The following is a 21,786-nucleotide window of genomic DNA, read 5'->3' as shown; positions in this document are numbered from 1 at the left end:
TCACTGCCCTAGACAGAGAGTTCCATCTATACCTTGTGGCTAATAGCCACTGATGGACCTCTGCTTCATATGTTTATCCAATCCCCTCTTGAAGCTGTCTATAGCACCTTTTCAGAAACAAAGGTTAACGTTGTTTGCCTTCTCTTCTTTGTGCCTTTGGGGCACACTGCACTGTGCTTTCAAGATACCCAAGCATATTTTACCCCCACAAAAAAAAATCCCCAAGATTTCTCAAGCCAAATGTGGCCTGCTTTGATTGTACACTGAATAATTCACATCCCTTTTAAAGTTATATGTGCACAAACTATTAGTGCAGACACCCAAAGTACTATCATACTCACATAAAGTACCCAATTTCCACCCCATGTTATAACTCATGTGTTCTGTTAACACCAACAGAGAAAGGCAGTAACACTGGGACCTGACAAGAAAAGCTGCAGTCTACAATTCATTCAGCCCAAGTAGCCCAAGAATTCCGCTCAGTCCAGGAAGGTGGTTGTGGACTACTAAATGGCTTGGCTAATCTAATAGGATTTCAGTTGGCACAGCAATCACACCTTACATTTGAGCGAGAAGATTGGGTTGAAACTTCACAATCTGTACATTGATCATACACATCATTAAATCCCTTGACTTGGTGGGAAAATGGTAGGAAAATTCTCTCACACATTCCTTCCTTTCCACACTCTTGTCATCTCTCTTTTCCCTAAACCCTCTATGTGGAAAACCCAGCGCTGTGAAGGTGAGGAAGGCAGACAGCAGGACTAGGGAACAAATGGGTAAAAGATGCAGTTCGTGCCTCCTTTCCTTCTGCATGATGGAATGTAAAGATATTGGCCTGGTGTCCATGTTGCAATGAGGCAACTGTATTGGAAACAGATCATAGGGAACAAATGCAAAGTGCAAATGATATATCTTTCCTTCATGTGTTGATAATGGTCCACTTTCCTCATTATTTTTTTTAATACTGGAAGATTTCATGTGTATATCTGAAAATGTAGACATGTTGATGTAACATACTTGATCGTGCTTATTAAATAAGTATGCATGCCTCTGACATGGAATTGAGATATGTCTCCCTGTCAAATGTACATATGGTAACAAAACCTGTTAGTTGCTATATAGGGTAACAATAAGCCAGCTGTTTGGAAATGTTCGTTGTATAGCGCCAGAAGTAAAACTGTTGCTGTGTCAGCCAGTTTAAATCCTTTCAGCTTCAAACAAAATCCATATTGCCAGATATTGATCTGAGTCCTTTATACCAGCAGCATCGTTTGAATGTATTTTAGGAAGCAGAGAGTATAGAAATTAGAGGCCCTGCTTGATTAACATGATGATTAACAAAAATCAACAGCGCAAAAAAGGCCATGGTTTATATAATTAATTAAAAATCAGTGTGAACATTAGATAAACGCCTTCCAGTTTCTCCTCTGAAATAGCTTCCAAGTATGCTTTGGAGATACAGGAGAAATCTGCAGGAACCTGTGGCTGCCCCACCCAAGCTTAGCAAATCTGGTCAGGTTTTTTGAACAGTTTGCAGAATAGCTGCCAGTGCTTTGCATTCTTCTTCTTGCAGACACATTGCCATCCCAGTAGTCTTGCTGCTCATCCAACATTCCATTGTTGGAGCATCATATGAGGCTTCCCCTTTGCCCCTGATAATTAAATAGCAGAAGAGCAGTAAGTGGAAGCAGGTGACTGAACACTTGGCTGCTCGTTTTTGGCTTCGCTGACAAACAGAAGGCTGTGTGTTTAAAAATAGATCCTATGATGCTGAGTTTGCTGAAGATTCATGCCGAAGTCACATGAGACTCCAGACAGAGATAGCAGATCTCCCCAAGTACCAAATTCACAAAATATAAATAGTCAGTATTTGGCTCTTCCCCCAGGGTGACATTTCAGCAGACAGCTGAGGGCTTATCCTCACAGCATACGATCTAGGATCATCAACATGTGAAAAAAGTTCTTTAGGGATATCCCTATTGTTGGGCTTGAATCAGTGCAGGACTGATGCACCCTCCTCATTGGCAGAGCAAATGCTTATCACCATCCCAGGGATATTTGGCAAACTACTACAGGAAAAGTGACATGATTAAAGAGGGAAGATTTTGCTTACAACCTTGAACAAATCAAAGCCAACACCATTCAAGTTTCATCTCACCAAAGGCCCCAAGGGTAATGGCATATTTTAATACAGTATTAAATAAAGACCTGGAATGTCACGAGAGTAACAAACAATGGTTGTTGTGGATTTTCCGGGCTGTATCGCCGTGGTCTTGGCATTGTAGTTCCTGACGTTTCACCAGCAGCTGTGACTGGCATCTTCAGACGTGTAGCACCGAAAGACACACTGATAAATCTCTGTCTTTCAGTGCTACACCTCTGAAGCTGCCAGTCACAGCTGCTGGCGAAACGTCAGGAACTACAATGCCATGACCATGGCGATACAGCCCGGAAAAACCACAACAACCATCGTTCTCCAGCCGTGAAAGCCTTCGACAGTAACAAACAACTTTTAAGGAAAACAGCTGGAGATTGCATTTTCATGCCAGGGTGTTTCTAAATACTAGGGGTTGTTTTGCTTTTCTTCCAAGTTGTCCAACCTATTTTACAAATTTCCTGACCATCCCATTTTGGCTGTCACAACCACCTTGTTGAGTATATGGGAAAGTGACTGCCCCAAGGTTACCTCAAAGATATTTCGTGACTAAAAAAGATCTCTTTTTGTTTGTTTTCTTTTATTTTAATTTATATATATATACACACACACATATGTATACACATTTTAAAGCTTGTTTTAATGGCTTTGATTGTTTGCTGCCTTGGAGGCTCCAAGCTGCATGGAAAAGCAGCATAAAATAGATTCTAAGTAAATAAATTAATTAATAATGTGAATCTCTCTGGTTTAAGCCAACATTATCTGCTGTGCTGCACTGACGCATGCTGTTTTATGCATCTGATGAGAATGTATCTGATGGGAATCCCACACTGCTAAACTTCGTTATTCAGTGCGCAAAGTGTTTCAGTAGTTACTATGTTCTTTCCCTCAAGAGTTCAAAGCAACAAGCTGAATAATCATTGAGTTAAAAGTTTTATTCATTCAACATCTCACATTACAAATATTTAAAAATTATATGCATACTGGTATAAATAGTCATTTGCAAACTATTTAATAACATTAATTTTCCACTAGCACTTCAACAAATGAACTCTCTTAAAAAAGAAACTTGTGTTATAACTTAGAGTAGAACATACAAAAATATGAACTTAAAATGTGAAAATGACTTTAATAAAAAATGAATTACCCTTATTTAAAATGCTATAATAAATACTACAACCTCCCCATACACAGTAAAAACTATATGGAAATTCAGCCAAGTAGTACAAGTAACTGACATACTTAAATAACTTTTCCTTCTGATAATATGAGCATTACATTGGGGGAAAACATATTAGGGATTAGTAAAAACTAGACACCCACTTGCTAAAAGTTTCACTTCCAAAAAATATAACAAAAGAATCTGATGAAAATTATAAAAACTAATTATACTTTAAATTTTAAAAATATAAAAAATAAAACAGTTGAATACAATATTGTCCCAATTCTTACAATGCTATCAATCACAGTAGCTTTAAAATAAGATAATAAAATAAAGCAAATGACCAAAACCTCTTTTATTCCTTTTTTTAAAAAATAATCTCAAATTTACATTAGTAGAAAGATTGATTTCTGATTCTTTTCTTTAGAAACACCAGCAAGAAAGAGGATTTACTAGAACAGTAGAAAATGACATTTTTAAATGTCTGCAATTAAAAACAAAGAATTACACTGCAAAGATCTTCCAGAAGTCTGAAATAAGTATTGCACATAACTTGAAGTTAACTTGCCACAATTCATCACATTCAAGTTTTAAATCACCTTTTAAAACAGAAGGCTTTAACTCTTCAAGAAACAAAAAGGGGTGAATTATCAAGTCTTTCCAACAGCATCCTTATAAAACACTAAAGTCATTCACTGCAAGTTTTAGATTTGCTTTCTGCAGAGGTCTGTGTATGGAGAAGTAGATACTATATACCAAAAAAGCACGGGGCAGTGGGGGTTCCTTTACATATAAAATAATCAGAAACACTTTATTTTACATTGCAAAAATAACCATGTAATTACTCTGTAACTACACTGTAAGTACATGGCCAATGCCATGCTTGTGAGAGAAAATGACATGCTTGTTTACACCCCTTTAACTAAAGTGAGACCCTAAGATTTTTAAACTAATGACATTAGTTATGCTTGGAGTGACATGGCAACTCCACCTCCCACATATTCAGAAGGACAGATTATATTAACACTACTTAGAGTACAGAGTAATATAGATAATCATTTATGCCCTGTAAATTGAAGTGTAACCAAATAATCTGTAAACACGCTTTTCACACAATCACCACAAGTGAATATTAGTAGAATAACATTTTTCTTAATATTAGTCATGCATACTAACATTACATGCCCACCAATGGGCAGGCTTGGGTTTATTTCCTTAAATATGATTTAAAAGAGCAGACATCTCTGCAAACACCTAACATCAATTTGTTAAGATTAAAAATGGCTAAACATTCACCAAAACATCTGCATTTGTGTATTACTTTTAAAAACCTATTAAGAAGCGGTAGACAATTTGGGATGTTACTTTTAAACTTCTACGCTATGCTTATGCATTAAATTTCAAGGGTCTAAAGACAAACTCATTTGTCGCTTTCATGCTTAAAAAAAATTTTTTTTAAGTCTCAACTTTACATATAAGTATTTCTTAAATTATATGTACACCAAATACCTGGTGCTGGGCTAAAGATGTTTAAGCAACATGCTTTCTTTTCTCTGCAAATTCTAAAATAGCATTGCCAGTGCACAACATCCATAATTCAAAATGTATGCAGAGCACTGAAATGTATAAAAAGCAGAATATAAGAAAATAAAATTTATTAAAATTATTTATATTAAAAAATGAAGTATATGAAGATCTCTCAGTAATAAAAGTACAAAAAGCTACTCTTTGCAATATGAAAAATTGAGGTATTGCATAAAGAGATATCCCGTCAGTGAAAAGTGTGCCTAAAAATGCTCACTGTTGGAAAAACAAGATATACAAAAGTAGTGCATAACAAATATACATTATGTGCATGACAAAATAAGTTAGCTACAAAAACACTGTACCGAAATTCAGCAGGTCATGTACAAAGGGAAAAAATTATTCTTCAAAGCTACTTCTCAAACAGTGTTATTTCTTGTAATGGTAACCCATCTCTCACCTGTTCACTGGGTAGGATCGGCACAATAAGACACCCCAAGCCACCTACAAGCATTTTAAAAAATTAAAAGGAATATTCCAACTATAATTATGTACTTCAGAGAAAAAGGTCCCTGACAGTCTACAAAAGAGCACTCTCCATTTGCATTTACTGTTGTCAATATTTGCAGGGATTTCATTAAAAGCAGCTCTCTTCCTCTATTTGACGAGTAGACAGCAAATGTCTCCATTTTGACCTTTGGAAAATAACAAGGTATGTTTTCTGTATTGAAAATCAAAACTGCTTCTCAAAGATAACTGGAGATGGGGAAGGGAGAGGACTTACAGAAGAGATGTTTTTCTGTAGCTGTGCTAAGGCAAGTCTTTGGTTTAAGAGTCTATGGTGGTACCATGCCAGTTCTGATTGCCAGTGGACTGGTTTGTTTTGCACACTGCTACAAGATCATCTATTAAGAGCTGAGCACATTCACTCCTACCAATTGTCTCAGATTTACAGAGCATCAAGTGACTATTTCAACCTAACCACCACCACCATCCTGTGACTTAGCTTTAACATGTACAGTGTTCCCGCTTATATATCCTTAACAACCCATGTGCAATACTCTGCAAGTTGGTATTTCAAAGCCCTGTAATTTTTTTACTTGCTATACTAAGATTTCCTTACTCACTTGCTGTCTGCTGGAAGACAAGCATATTCTTCTTTGCAAACATGCATGCCTAATCATTCAGCCAACAGTGCAAAACATCCCTGGAAACAAACTTCACTTTGTCCCTCTTAAGCTTCCTATGATACAGCTTTATTTAAACAGATTTCACATCCCAGAGTAAACCCAATAAGCAGCCAAATTTTGATTTCTGTCCTAAAATTGGATTATTAGCACTTGGGGGGGGGGGCAGGGGCAGGTGTCAATAATCTTGAGGTATATCTTTAGGTTCTTGTATTTCATATTTTTCATGTCAAAATGGAGAACAAAAGCTGGCCCCTGATTAACATTAGTAAATTAGGATATAGAGTTCTATATAACCATCAAAAATAAAATCTATACATTTGTTCTTCAGGAGAGGACATGCCAGTTCACTAGTTGTCATTACTTTAGCTTTGGTAGAATTTCTAGGGCTGTATTCTGATAATGAAGATTCTTTTTTTAAAAAATAAAAATAATTAAAAAAATTAGTAAGTGCACTCCCCACCCACCCCCAGTAGTAAATTGACCCAGGATTTACATTCGGGAACTTTTAAAATGTGATTGCTTGGATGAAGAACACAGATCTAAGCTCCGCCTACTCAATTAGTAAAAGTCTGAATGTGGTGGGAAGTCGGAGGCACGGTGAGACACACATACTGTGCTAAAAATTTAGCTTTGGAACCCTTAAATAAAAAATTAAATTAATGCTGCTTTAAACCTTGCTCATGCATTTTTGTTGCTTTAAACATGCTCTTTCCTGTTACTAGGTTAACGGCTAACTGTTTCCATTGCTATAAAATCATAGGCGGCAAGAAAACAGGCTTCCCAAAGGTTTAGGTGGGGAAGGGGAGAAGGACGGGACAGGGAGGGCTGGACAAAGTGTCAGAATAGATTCATAGTGTTCCTTCCTATCTCATGGTTACTTTAATAAAAGTATTCTATTGATTTTGTTATTAGCAATAATTTAATTAAAAAACAAAATACTCTATTGTTTCATTTCTCTTCTCTTAATATTGTTCTCTCTTCTCTAAGAAAAGATAGCAAGAAAGCAGTGTCCTCTGGGTAAATAAAGGTAAGAGAACCTGGCTTCCATGCACTGTGTTATCCATATGAAAAGGAGTTCCCAATACAGTTTAATGACAAGATTCTACAAAATACCTATATGATTATAGGCCATTCTTTCATTATGCTATTGTTAAATTACAGACTACAACAGAAGGACATGCGATCTTGAGTAAGAGAGAAGAGGAGGGCAGGGCCAGGAAATCAGGATAACAGAAGAGTGCACTTATTTTGAGGCCTGCATATGAACACGCTGCAGTAACGCTTAGTTCCAGCGGAATGAAATATGTCTCGGACGATCTCCTCCCTCTTTCACCAGGGGCTTGTGGAATTCCCTGCCAGCGCGTGAATGGATAGCAGCCCAGCAATATTCACAGTAATACTGCAGACAGGTAACGTTAGCACAGAAAAATGGAGCAAATTTTCCACCACAACGGGCCCCCTGACATTCATCGCACAGCTGATCATCCAAGACATATGGCTTAACTTCCACCTGTGTTGAAAGAGGGAGAGAAAAATTTTTTATTTCTTTTAACAATTCTTGTTCTATAGGTATTATGTAATAGAGATGTTTCAATGAACTGGGCTAAGAACACACGAAGAGGTGTGCTGGATCAAACCATAGGCCTATTTAGTCTGTCATTCTGTTTTTGACAACAGCCAATTGAATGGTCTCAGGAAGCTTTTCCTGTTAGTATGTCCCCAGAATCTGGCATTCAAAGATAGACACTATATGGCCGCTGAACTTGAAGACTGCATTTGGTTAGCCAGTCTAATAACCATAGATATACCAATCTTCCATTTTTTAAAATCTTTTCAAAAAGCCATCCCTGGTCAAATCCACATTCACCCATTACCCGCATGTTTATTGGATATCTTCTGTTTGCCTCCAATCCGTGATTTTTTCCTCTTCGTTCACATTCCTGCTTCCAATCCGTCTTTCTCGTGCATCCCTCCAGTCACACGGCCACTCGAAAACCACTTTTTTGGGCAGGACCTTTTTTTCCCGCCCTTTTTTTATTTTTTTGAGCGCACTTTTCCGTTATTTCGATCTTGCCTTATAAAAAAACATCATTGAAGATAATGATGCCTCTCTTTCCCTCACTGACAGCACTGATGGCTCTCTCCCGTTTCTTTTTTGGAAATTTGGAAGCATGTGGGAAGCTTTCGTGGGCATTTCCTATGCAGGACAATTCAGTGCCTGAATTTTATTGAAGTTTCACTTCCTTGGAGTGTCATTATTTTGATATTTCGTAATTTCGACATTACAGTAATATAAAATAAAAAACATAAAAAACAGTTAAAAAGGAAGTTTCGCGAGTCCGTTCTGAGGATGGATTCACCCCAAAATGATTTTTCAAACTACCAGATTTGATTCAGAAACAGCATAATCAATAAATCCAATGCTATGAAGTCAAAAACAGTCTTTTGCAGATTACAGAGCACTTGCAAGTTGAATCAGCCAATAGGAACTCTCGGAACGGCCGGAGAGACAGGAAGGGGGGTGGTTTTTAAAAAAACCACGTAAATTGCGCATTGGCCCGTTCACGGCCACCGTGAAACTCCCGTTGAAAACCTGTGACCACATATTCAGGAGAAATGCGAATGAAATGCGTCTGTTTAATGAGGTAATGTGACCGGCACTCGGGATTGCGTGGGGAATGCGGGGAACATGCGACTTAGAATGAGTAATGTGGATTTGACCCCTTGTCATTTTCACACGCGCCCTGGGAGATTGCACAAACTCACAGCATGAAGTGTCTTCCTAGCACGATCTCCCGGGAAGATCCCCTTTAATGACCCGCTGGTCAGAAAAAGGGCCATTAAACGGGATCGTGCTGAGAAATTGCGTTAGAAAGACACTTTTATGGCGTGAGTTTCGCGTGATCTTTCCGGCGCCTGGCAGTGTGAAAATGGCCCCTATATCCTGTGGCTACATGCCAGGAAGAATATACTTCGAAGTCCTCCTACTGTACTGCTTGAAGGCGGCAAGAATTGGCTTTGAATTACACAATAATTGATGTATATAGTAGAAACTTGGGAGGAAGGGGGAGGAAACTGTTAAGTGAAAGTAGAAACAATTTTAATTATAATTTCTGAAGATCCACATAAGAATAGGATATTCAGTTTTTTCCTGAAGGAAGAATTGCTTTAAAATCTAGGATATTTCTATGTCTCACTAGTGGGGAGAGCTCTTATTGAGCAATTTATAAAAAGAGCTGTTGAACAACACTACTTCTGAGTAAGCTGTCAGTGTGAAAATGGTGAATCAACTCATTCCATTTGACATGATATATGGAGGGATTTATTTTAGAGGCTGCAATAGGATTTGCTTTAAACTGAATTTAATAAAACGTGTGTGTATGCACGCAAGTCAATATTTGCAGATTAATTCCTAGGAATTTATACATGTATCCAAGAATTAAATGAATTTCCAAAGACCCATTTACACAAGAAGAGCTTGATCTGCAAGTAGGTAGGTAGATTTTTTAAAAATGTGTAACAGTGGCAACTAGGCCGTGTTGTGTGAAACACTGAACCAGCATATGCACCACTTCTATGCACAGCAGCACATTGCGTATACCCTGCTACGTGCAAGATTCTCTGCATGCACAATTGCCAAACACATGCTTATCTGTCAACTCGAACAGTGTAGATTTCTACCAGATGGGGGGGAAACTAGTTTCAATCTCTACTCATATTAAAAAGCCACATGATTGGTACTGTCAGCTTTGACAATGCTAATCATCTGCATGGTCTTGCAGCTGTGATCTTATTCACCATGAGTAACAACACATACAAACACACACAATTTCAGGTTCCAGATACCAAGATGCAACAAGAAGATCTGCCTCTGCAATACAATTCTGTGCCCAGGAGATGCTATTCAGAAGGGGTCTGTACAAAGATTGTGTTGAATTGTAGCTACTGTGTTAGAGCAGGTACTTGTTTGTGTCTGAGGCAAAAAGGAGAGCCTGATCGATAAATAACTGCTGCAACAAGTGCATTGCAGATGGCACAACAGCACTGTTTTAAGTATTGTTGCTATGTACCCTACATTCATTTAAAATACAACTTGTGCAAGAGCTTCAAACAAGTCCTGTAAAAAGCAATGGAGACAGTAGAGCAGCAGTACTTCCACACTGCTGAACTAGTTGACTGGTCTACTTCTAATACACAGGCAGGGTGAAGAAGAGGCCAATAGCAAGCAAGTCATGCAGAGGTAACAGGATAACATTAGGAACACAGGCTTATGTGTGCTGCAGGAAATATCTCTGGAGGGAGCAGCCAGTTTAGAAGGTGCTAGAAAGTATTAAAAAGTCAATTTTAAAATTAGATTCCTCAACCTATGGTATAACTGAGGGGGTGGGGATGGTGTTTAAGCATGTAATTTAGAAACAGGGAGAAAAAAACCACTCTGGATTTAATAAAGCCTTTTCTACTGCCACAAACCCCGACACTTATATGGAAATAAGCCAGCAACAGATCGCTGAGTAATAAACAGAATGTGTTCATTTAGCCCTTACCCGTTTATCTATCTCTCCATGCTGCAGCTGAACAAAGCGGGCACTGATAGCAGCTATATAACTCTGTTGATTAGAAAATGCAACACGCCCAGCTCCTTTGGGGTACTTCAGCTCAGGGTCTGTGTCAATTCCAGCATAGCAAACTCCTCCATACAGCCGGTCCATTATCATTGCAAGCTCCACTAAAATAAAGTAGTAAACAATTTATGTACTATGTACTTTATTACATACAAATCTCCTCTCTTTCTAAACCCCGGGCATGCATGTTTTTATTAGTACTTTTCTATCTGGAAATAATTGGCATGTCAGCAAAGTTAAATTTAGCAAGCACTGGCATATAACTATGGCTGAAATAAGGACACAATGTTCCCTCACAGCAGTAAGGCTGCTTGGACAGCATCAACAAACTATTTCCCTTGTTCTCTGGATATCATACCTGCTCGTAAGGGTCGGGGAACTCCTCCTACAAAAATTGTTTTCCGTGGATCCAGAGGCTGTGAGCCATCCATCACAAAGTCACTGTCACTAAGATTCCAAGGCCGAATCTGAACCTAAAACCAAAAAACAAGACAGTGCCATTCACAATTTAAACACAGTTAAGACTGATTTTTTGGCATACTGTTTACACTAACAGAGTCTGCACATGGAAGGAAGGAATTTTGTATCCCTTTATGGCACTCCTCCATTGCCTTTTACAGTTTGCTTTCTTAACACTCATTCTAACCAGTCAAGCAATACTACAGTCAGGTTCCCACATGTGAAAATTGCTGCTGCAGGAACACAATAAGCTATTGCAGTGGGGGAAGAGAACACATCAAGCAACTTGTTTTTGCAGCCTTCATGTTCCTCACCCTTAAATAGCAAGACCAGTACTATAAGAAGCTTCTGAGCAATGCCTCGCACAGCCCTATTCAGCTGTTAGGCAGTGTGGGAGAAGAGTGCTTGGACTCAGTCCATGAAATTTGTTCCTTCCTGGGTAATGGATGATCAGTCAATGAGAAACTTGTTACACCACTAATCTATTAGTTGGGGCAGAGAGTCATCAGGTGAAATCCAAGTGCTCCATTACTAGCACATGCACTGAGAACTCTACTAATCATGATTTGAACCAAGCCAGATCAAGTCATCAATATAGTAAATGCTTTCAATACAAACAATTATTTCAGACATCCAGGACTGAGCAGAACTATACTAATCTGACTGTTGTTCTAGCACTGTGCTGCCTACTTTCTGTTTCCCAGGAATTGGGGGGAGGAGGCAAACAGGGTGGGGAGGGAGAAAGCAGATATGTGCTTGACAGGTACATACTTTAAGTAGAACAGCTAGCATACTTTCCCAAACAGAATGAGCCCAATTGCATTCCACCAACCACTGCACCATTTCATAGGTTTTTAGGGCTTCTTGAACGCATCTATTTCATTCTGATACTATATTTTCTAGGCAGAAGAGGGTGGGATCCAACAAACCATAGGCAGAACAACACTGCTCATGGAACAGATCTTTCCCTGACTGTTAACAAATCAATGAAACATTCACCTACTCTCTCACACAATTCTTAGAGATAATCAGCTGGCTGGGGTGGAGGAAGACATTACAACTTTGAAACTGCAAATCTTGCCTAGTATTGTATTGGAAAGGTGTCCATTCATGGTTAACAATTTTATGAAAGCAAAACACACGGGGGGTATTAATCCTCCCCCCTGCTGCTTCATGTTGCTGCTCTCTGCTGTCTGAGGCATATTTTCTCCTGGCCAGGCCCTAATACAGGAAATCAGTGGAGCAGGGAGAAAAATACTGAAAGAAATGGAGCACAGTAATGTGTAGAAGTTGCAGGTTTTAGCTCCCCTCATCCACACATTCCAGTTCTGTATTTAAAAAAGACAAAACAAGCAATACTCCCTCAACTCCTTGCTTGAAGATCCAGAGAAAGGAGGGGGGGAAACCATCAAAATGCCTAGTCTTTCCTCCCTATAGTCACTCTTCAAAGAAGAATTTAAATTGCTTTAGAACTGGGTGCTTTTTCCTATCTACCTGAAATCTGGGAGGAAGGATCCATGGGTAAGAGGTAAAATCCCTGGGAATTTCATCTCTGGGGGAGGAGGAGAACAATTACATCCAGGATTCTTTCTCACTGAATCATAAAACTATTATATAGTTTCAGGTAGGTAGCTGCGTTAATTTGTAGCAGCAGAAACAATCCTAAATCCCAACAAAATTTTCCATGGTATAAAGCTTTTTTGAATCAAAGCTAGTTTTGTCAGATATACTATTGTATACTTTTCCTACCATTACTTGCCTTAATTCTGATCCCAAATCAGGTTTTTAAAATGATAAAAACTTCTTTGGCACTCTTGGTTGTTTGGATATCTTCTAAATTGGAGCCACATCAACCATAAAATCAGAAGGCAGAAAAGCACCTGAAGACTAAAAGCCCAGGTGCTTTATCTGGATTAGAGTGCGCTACAAAGCAACCAGAATGATCGTACAAGATTTTTACCCAGTTTAAAGACCAACCTAACAGTTTAACTGACCTGAATTGTAAGGTAATTTGACTATAACACAATACAATAAAAACTAGAAAAGCAATCTAACCTAGATGGTTCAAGTGAGCTTTCCCATGTAGTACATGGCAAGATCATGAACAAATCATTTGCCAATCTTACCAAGAATATTCTTTCCTTCCAAGCACCAAATATGGCAGTTAAGACTTGAATTCTACAAACAGCAGCTAGGACGTATTCAAGTTCTCTTCTCCCTTATTTGTTAGTACATTTTTTAAGCCTCCTGTTTTCCAGAAGACCATTATCATAATCTGCACAAGAATCTAAATTCTATTTTTGTGCTAGTGGAACCAGACTATTTCCTATCTCAACAAGTCATACACAAATATCTGTCAAATTAAGCAATCATGCTTCTTTTGTAAACAAGGCCTGATCCAACTCTACAAAATATAAATACTGTAGCATAAACTTTTGATGCATTACTGCATAATGTTTCTTGGGTACGGTTATATGTTCGAAAAGGAACCTAGGATATGTAATGCTAACTTCTCAATACAATTCTATAATATTTTTATCAGCTGCAACTTGCGGCTAAAGTGAGTTTATTACACATATTTTTGACAAATTATGGACAAGTGTTTGGGCTTCTCTATTAATTGTTTCTGTAGATCTAGTCAAAACACAGCTCAGCCATCAAATCAAAGCTCTGTTCATATGCTGAATTACCCAGAAGCACTATCAAGACAGGAATCAGGAAAGTACAAGAAGTGCCAACTATTGAAGATTGGACTTATAAATTGCTGTATATGGCTGAAATGGACAAGATGACAAGAAAATTGAGAGATCTGGACTCAGGGCAGTTCAACACAGACTGGGAGAAGCTGAAACAATACCTGGAGAAGAAATGGGAGGTGGGAGGAAAACTGTGGCAGTTTGAGAACTACTGAAGTATTGAAGTAGAGGGGGGAGACTTTACCGGGGGGAGAAGAGATAAATGTGAATTAATAAGCAGTCAGATTAATAGATTGACATATATATAGATATATATAGGTTAACAAACAGAACATAGAGAAAATAATTAATTATAAGGACTAAATATAAGGAGCGATTAACTAACAATATTTTCTTTTTTTTTCTGACAAGTTTTGTACCAAACTGAATGTCTGAAGATATAGATGGGTCAAATTGATTGACTACGTGAGGAGAGATATATAGAACTATTATAAAAAGATAGAATGAGTAATATATATAGAGAATAAGTCAAATTGTTTGATATAAACGAATGTATGATCTATATGGTTTATGATATATAGAAATACCTGAAATTGAAAAATTGGGATAAATTGTTTATCTAAGATGGAAACAAAGGCTTACAGTTTGGGCATATAATGTTAAAAATAGTTAAGGATGTACTGCTTAGAATAATGGAGAATATATATTTGTTTTAGATAGAGGAAGCTAATAAAAGTAAGGGAAAGGGGACAAAGGGTTGGAAAGCTGTTGGAAGTCAACAAAAAGGGGGGGAAAGGGAGGGGGTTAGAGATGAAAAAATTGGGGAAAATTGAATGTAAATGTGGAAATAATGGATTCTAACCCAATAAAAATTTTTCAAAAAAAAAAAAAAAGACAGGAATCAGGAGACTGGCTCACATTTAGCCAAAGGCTCCCACTTGAGTGCACTTGGGACATGTACAAATGGCACCTTCCCACAGGCACATCTCACAGGGCTAATTGGTTAGTGTGTATCATAGGGCTTGCCCAAGGAAAAACATATTTTCAGTAAAGCAATGGTCACCAACCAATTTTAATGGACAATATATTGGGTTTAGTAAAAGGTTAAGGTCCAGTAACATTCTGTCCCCACTGACCTGTTCCTACATGAGCCAAGACACAGGCAAAGGGCTCTTTCTTACACCCTCTCCCAGGCATGAAGAGCAAAGAGACTTCAATAGAGAGGCCAGATTTATGTGCCTCAGCTGCTCACTTCTATGCACATGCAAAGACATGGAAAATGAGAGGGAGCAACTGAAGTCCTTAAAGAGCAGAATTTTGTCATCACTTTCATTGCTGTTCACCCTGGTGGTGGTGATGGTGGGCTTTAAAGAGCCCTTTGCTTGTATCTCAACTTGAGGGAAAATGGCTAAAGTGCATAACAGCATGGAGTATCCAGATACTATGCAGTGGGGAAAATGCAAAGTTGCTTTCAGTTACATCTCTTCAGCAAACACTACCCAGGTTTGGCACAGTGTGTTGTAACCCATACTTTGGGACAAACAGCTTCTAACCTACGCTTTATTAACCCTAAGAGCAGGTACCATCGCACCTTTTGTAAAAAAAAAAAAAGTAAAAACACAATTATGGAGAAAGAGAGCAAGTATTACTGAGATGTTGCCAGGTTCAGTCTCTAAAAAAATTAGCATCTGGACCTGACTTAAGCACCCAGTTTTTATGTATTTTTTTTTGCCAAACAATTAGTATGTGACAATTCCACCTACCGGTTTGTCTTTAATTGTGGGACTAGAAACACACAGGTAGAGTTTTCCATCCTCTTCAATGCATGCATCAATCAAAGCTTGTACAGAGCTTTCATCTTGAAACAGCAAGAATGCGTACCCTACATAAAGAAATAGACAGCCTTGCAAGGATTCTGAAGGATTTTTAACATCCTATTTTGTTTACAAAAATGTGAGTACCTAGACTCTGCAGGACCATAGAAAGTGTGAAGAGTAAATCCTTGTAACACACTTGGAAAGGATGAAGCCTCTTTAGAAAGGCAGTAGGAAAAGGTCAGATTTAAACAAATAGCTATTGTTAGGAAGTCAGGAAGTAACTGCAATAGCCAAGGCTTCCCCCATTTCTTGCCTATAATTGACCATTATTTCAAAACAATTTCATTAGTATGCTACCTACACAGTACATCCTATAATTCATTTTTAAAAATCCAATTGTTCTTAAGATTTTGAATAGAACAAGGAACAGAAGAGACAAGATACATAAGTTATTGAGAATAAAGACAGGAAGTAAAAGAAAAAATTTAACTGTTGTTAAATAGGTCACAGTTTCTAAAGCCCATGTAAAGGTCTGGAGGACCCAACTGCAACAGCAGCAATGAAAGAAGAGTTTCAAACAACAAAGAACAAGGCTTGGAAATACTACATAACCTTCAGCACTACTGAGTTCAACCTATGTGGAGCACCGAATAGATGGTTAGACTTAAACCTGGATTTATATACACCCTCCACTAGATGAACTTGGGCAAGTCACCATCGCTTAGTCTAGACTACCTCAAGGGGTGATGGTTAATTGCCCTGAATTATCTGGAGGAAGGGAAGGATAGAAAATAAATATTACCTTTTGGAGGAAAATACGACTTGCTTTCAGCCTTGTGAGGCCAGTCCACAATCAAAGGGCCAAAGCGACGAAAGCTAGCTGTGATCTCATCTGTGGGTTGGGGGTGGGGGGGACAAGCAGGAAAAAGTTTTCATGCACTGATCAGAAAATTCCGGAACAAGATTTCAAATGATTTGCTAATACCTTGGGTCTATTCTACACACATGCTCTGCAATCTCAACAGATCAAGATAGTTGATAATATTTTAACTGTTGAAAGAAGGGGCTTGACATGTCAAAACATATGTTTAACCAATGAAGAAAACAGTACAGGTATCAAAGCTGTCTCTTTCAGGTTACAAATAAAGATTTGCAACAGCCCACTCAAAGAAATGAAATCACAGACTCTGAACAGCTCCTAGCTTCAGGCATTCTCCCACAGATAGCATACAGAGTCCAAATCAGAATGCAGAACAGTCTGCTCTGCAAGCTGTCTTGCAAAAGGGTAGGAGAAGGAGAAAAGAATATCACACGATCTAGTCATGCCCGCTCACATCACATGCATATGCCACATCTGCACACATTATCTGAGCTTGACCTCAGACTAACTTCAGCAGTGCTTGCAGAAAGCAGTTATGTAATAGCTTAACAGAAAAGGATGCAGACAGTGCGTACACACTGGATTAGCAGGAAGCCTTTGCTGCAGCCATTTCAAAGCCTCCTTCCATTTCAAAATACAGCTCAGGTGACTTGCATACCAGTTAATGCTACAAATATTCAGCTACTGCTCAGCTTTTTAAAGGGCAGAACAGAATGCCTCCACTCATTTTTAAAGAGGTCAAACTTACAGCTATTTTAAGGACAGGAAAAATGTAGAATTTGCATGCAACACAGTATCAGGACAATTTAAAAATCCTTGATGTATCCTCCTTCAAATATTTCTTATTTTACTTAAATCTTCATGCCAGTCTCTAAATTTTGTATATAGTCTTACAATGATTTCCTTTTCTCAAGTACTTGCAAGACAGTGGTTTTTAATTATTATTAATATAGCCACATTCTTCTCATATTCCTTTATTTACATGCAGCAGAAGCACTCGGCTTGGGAAAAACAGTTTCTCTTTTTGTACAAGACAACACCTGTGTATTTAAAAGGCAGGTAGCACATTGAGACCAGTGTTGGATCCTTGAAAATCTGGCACTCTTCCTAGATGGGCATATGGTTGTGAAAAGCTTACATAGATTCATTTATAATGGCACAATGCCATGCTCCACACCCCAACTACAATGAATGCAGGCATGATATTGCTAAGCTATGTAGTAATGAGAAACTATACAGAATTTCATAATTAGTATTAGATCAGCAGAAATTTTGTACCATATTTGGCTCTCTGCAAAATAAAAATATATAAATTATCTGGCCCTCATACTAACAGCAGGAGTTAAGTTCTTTCACAGAATTTGTTCTCTTCTCTAGTCTGTACCACACACTTAAAATCAGATATTTCACTTGCTCGTAATTTAATGGAAACAGTTTACCAAATCATCAGCATCTGAAAATTACTATAGGTGTGACTGTTCCTTTAAATTATAACATTATAATAAAGGAAGCTTTGCTGTACTCTTCCAGCTAGTTGTTTTGAGGGAACTAAGGCTGTCTATTTATGATGATTTTAAACAAAGGTATATATTGCCAAAACTAGGGATCTCGGATATCAGATTGGTCATACTCCCAAGGAGCACTTACTTTGCTTAAAAGAAGCTTTTAGAAAAATTATGGAAGCAGAAGTCATTTACCAATGAAATAAATGATGGTTGCACAAAGGCAGCACCTTATATCTGAAGCAAAGAATTCTAATACGTACTCAGATTTGTACCTATATTAATGCCTTTAACATGAAGTGTTAGCATAACTAATTCAAGAATTTCAAGACCTTTCCAAAGAGCTTTATGATATTATTCAACATAATATGAAATTAGCTGAATCAAAGAAGGCCTGGTTCAGGCAAAATGTGGAAGGAACCATGGTTTAATTAAACTAACAATAGTTATAAGATCTTCTGATCAGGTATGATAAAGAAGGTTCTGAAGACAAATATGAAATTGGTTTATTAACCCAGTTCCTCTTAACTATGGTCACACAAATGCAATATTGTGCCTTGTTTCCCACCAGCACTGTGCCCACCTCACAGACACCTGGCTACAGCAGCTCGATATCAAAATAGCTTTACCACCTTCTGCAAACAGTTCTTCCATTAACACCTATCTCTTCCTATATTAAAGGTACAGGAACACTGGCAAGCTCATCAAAAAGAGCTTTATTTATTTCACCACCAAAAGCAAGGTTATGCCTAGGGATGCGTACTCATATATATCTGGTTGAAATATATACCAAATGCCTTATTGGAATTTTTTGAGTATATTTGAGTATCCAGATGATATACAAGATTCTCAAGAATACCGGTATTCAGGTCCTGAAAATTTTCGGAAATATCGAGGAATACCTAGAACATTAAGAATCCTAGGTCCCCCCCTCTCCACCTCCATTTAACAAGTTTCCTGTGCAACATGAAGCTCATGAAGTTTCCTGTGCACACATGAAGCTCATGTGTGCTGTACTGCATATGTTTAGAGGGGTGGAGGGAACAGTGCACCAGTGATGGCCAGCTGCAGCTCAGGCTCTATGCTCCTCCAAGCCACTGACAGTATAGGCTGCAGACAGAAGAGAACTCCAGTGCCCCCAACCCCCTTCCTCTCACTTTCTGAGGCCTTCCTTGGGGTAGTGTTGTTATTGCATATATGTGTTAGTTTCTTGCCAGGTCTGGTTAGCTGTCTTGTTTCTGGCTTGTCGGGTTGCTTTGGCTTAGATTCTCTAGTTTGACATTGGTTGTGTTGAGATTGCCACATTGACCCATGGTTCTGCTGGGATTCTCTGGTTTGATGTTGTATTAGGAGGCTTTTGGCTAGTGGTTGCTCTTGCATGATTAGCTATTGGCTGTTTTGCCCTGGAGAAAGCATGGAAACAATGGGACAAGTAGGATGGCTGGTGGAACCTTATTCAAGGACCTGTATAACTGGATCCCTTGATCCAATTCACTTGAAAGTTGATCAATCAGGCACAACTAGGTTCCCTGAAGTTTAGGTTTATGTGGTTGCAAATCAGCCACTCCACCCCACCCCCAGAAAGATTTCCCCTGCCAGGGAATACTAGAACCTGAATAATTCCCAGGGGATCAAAATAGCATCACATACTGGTATTTATACCTTTCTCAAAATCCAAATCTGAAAAACATCAGGGTTTTTTAGGAGCACTCCCTAGTTATGGCAAAGCAGGTCTGGGAAGTGAGTCATGCCCCTGCCCTGCTCTGTCTCATTGCACTGTGGTACAAGATTGGCTCTTCCATGCTTTGGCACAGCATGTCTGAAAGATGCATTTCCCCCTCACCTATCACATTTATGTCACTGCCACCTAGCTGGGCTCCAAAGTAGGCTGCCGAGATTTGGCTTCTGCATCCTGCCTGATCTGTTCAGGGCAGCAAAGGAAGAAGGTGAATGAGGGAAGAAATGTCTTGCCCAATCCAAGCCTATCACTTATATCACACTGGCAGTTACCAAGACTGCAAGCTCAGAAGCAGCTGGAGTGCTACAGGCACAAGTAAGGAAGCTGCATGCTTCTTCCATGTCACCTATGCCACCACCAGCTGAATCTGGGAAGTGTATTGACCTCCATATCTGCCTCTCTACCATGCAAAGTGAACTCTAGCCAATAATGAAACTGGCAGGGGGTTAGATTCTTCAAAGTTGGATGTGTTTATTGTTCAGTTCAATCAAGATGTTTTCTGATTTGACTTTGAGGAAAGGGATCAATGTCAGGGAAACAGAAAAGACCTAAAGTAACTCTGGCCAATAGGAAGCAACTGGTGACACCTTTAAAGTCGGGTTCCATAATGCAGGTTGGGATAGTAACAGCATTTTTTAAGAGAGCAGGAAAGGTCAAATGCTAGGATTTGTCAAGATGAACTATCACTGAGAGATCATCTGTAACCTGGAATTTAGTTTTACAAACTGACCACTGATCAAATAAAGCACAATTTCACGTTATGTCTGAACCAGGCCAAAGATTATTGCATCAGCAGTGCTGCTCATTACTCCTCCTCACAGTTTATAACCTATTAACTTGTATATTTGGCATGTTGTTATTTAGGTAACAATTTTCACAATCTTAAAAGCTACATACATTCAGGACACGAGATTGGTGCACATGTTCAGTATTGCAAGCAAAACTCTCCATTTTTACACACACACAGCATTTCAGTTTTTCAAACGTGTCTGACACTTGGTTATTGTGAGAATTTTTCATTACATTGGTATACCTTCATCAATATCAGGTGGCAAGCCACCTACGAACACCTTGCGGGAATACCGTTCCACTCGTTCGCCATTCTGGTGTGAGAAGCAGTGTGGTGATCCTAAACCACTATGGAGAGTCTGATCTCCACGCCCATCATCCAGAAACCCATCTTCCATTGGGAACAGTGAGGACTGACCTACAACAACAACAACAAATGCAAAGCATACTAGCAGAAGAATATTCTACTTCAATAGCAATTAGTAGCAGCATATTTTTCTACTGCTACCATAAAACAATTAATATTAATCCGTTCTTTCTTATTCTGGTAGTCTCACATCTTCATAGACAAAGATTCATTAATTACACAGATGCATAATATTACCCCACTACCCACTAAATTACAGCAAAACTGTATTCTTACATTATTAAACAGCACTCCTAAAATCTCTACTCAGATGTCACATAATATTGCTACTAATCAGCAAAGAAACTAATAAGCCTCAGAAGAAATCCATATAAAATTTATTAAAGTGCCCTTTCCTCAGTTGTATGAGAAACTGTTGTGGAACTGAAGGTTTTCAGTCACATCCATGATAGCATAGTTCAAATGAAATATCCTTTACTGAAGATACATTAAGATCTCACAAACCTACTATCATCTGACAAAAGCAGGTGAGACAGAAAAATAACCTATCAGCGCCTAAAACGACAACAACAAAAATCATGAAAGCTCTTAGGCCCAATTCTCACCAAGATGGTAACCAGTCATACTACTTCAATCTGCACGTGCTGCAGATGGGAGCTGACATGATGAAATGTTCTTCCTCATTAAAAAAACATACCGAGAAAACTGGCATGGCTGAGGAATACCTTCAGACATGGTAGTTTTCTATGTGCATGGAATTTTTTATGTGAAGGACGCCCCATTTACAGTCTGTGTGGTGCAAACAAATACAGGTTTACCACTTCAGTGAGAACAAGGCCTTAGATGATTTTGTCACTTCGTAGTAAATGTCGCTTTGGATGT

At 38.6% G+C, this 21,786-nt stretch overlaps 1 protein-coding gene across 1 annotated transcript in view; it reads right to left on the bottom strand.

The window, feature by feature from the left end:
* Positions 1 to 3,078: 3,078 nt before the first annotated feature.
* CPEB4 (cytoplasmic polyadenylation element binding protein 4) overlaps positions 3,079 to 21,786 on the bottom strand; it is a 94,403-nt gene continuing 75,695 nt past the window's right edge. Inside the window, exons 5-10 of the mRNA XM_054975216.1 lie at positions 20,782 to 20,955; positions 16,431 to 16,520; positions 15,575 to 15,693; positions 11,015 to 11,129; positions 10,579 to 10,760; positions 3,079 to 7,544 (exon numbers count right to left, since the gene is read on the bottom strand). Coding sequence (XP_054831191.1) covers positions 7,317 to 7,544; positions 10,579 to 10,760; positions 11,015 to 11,129; positions 15,575 to 15,693; positions 16,431 to 16,520; positions 20,782 to 20,955 — 908 coding nt within the window. The 3' untranslated portion in view covers positions 3,079 to 7,316. The remainder of the gene's footprint in view (positions 7,545 to 10,578; positions 10,761 to 11,014; positions 11,130 to 15,574; positions 15,694 to 16,430; positions 16,521 to 20,781; positions 20,956 to 21,786) is intronic.

Source organism: Eublepharis macularius, chromosome 4 (genome assembly GCF_028583425.1).
Source record: "Eublepharis macularius isolate TG4126 chromosome 4, MPM_Emac_v1.0, whole genome shotgun sequence".
Classification (NCBI taxonomy): domain Eukaryota; kingdom Metazoa; phylum Chordata; class Lepidosauria; order Squamata; family Eublepharidae; genus Eublepharis; species Eublepharis macularius.
This window is presented reverse-complemented; position numbering and strand designations above follow the sequence as displayed.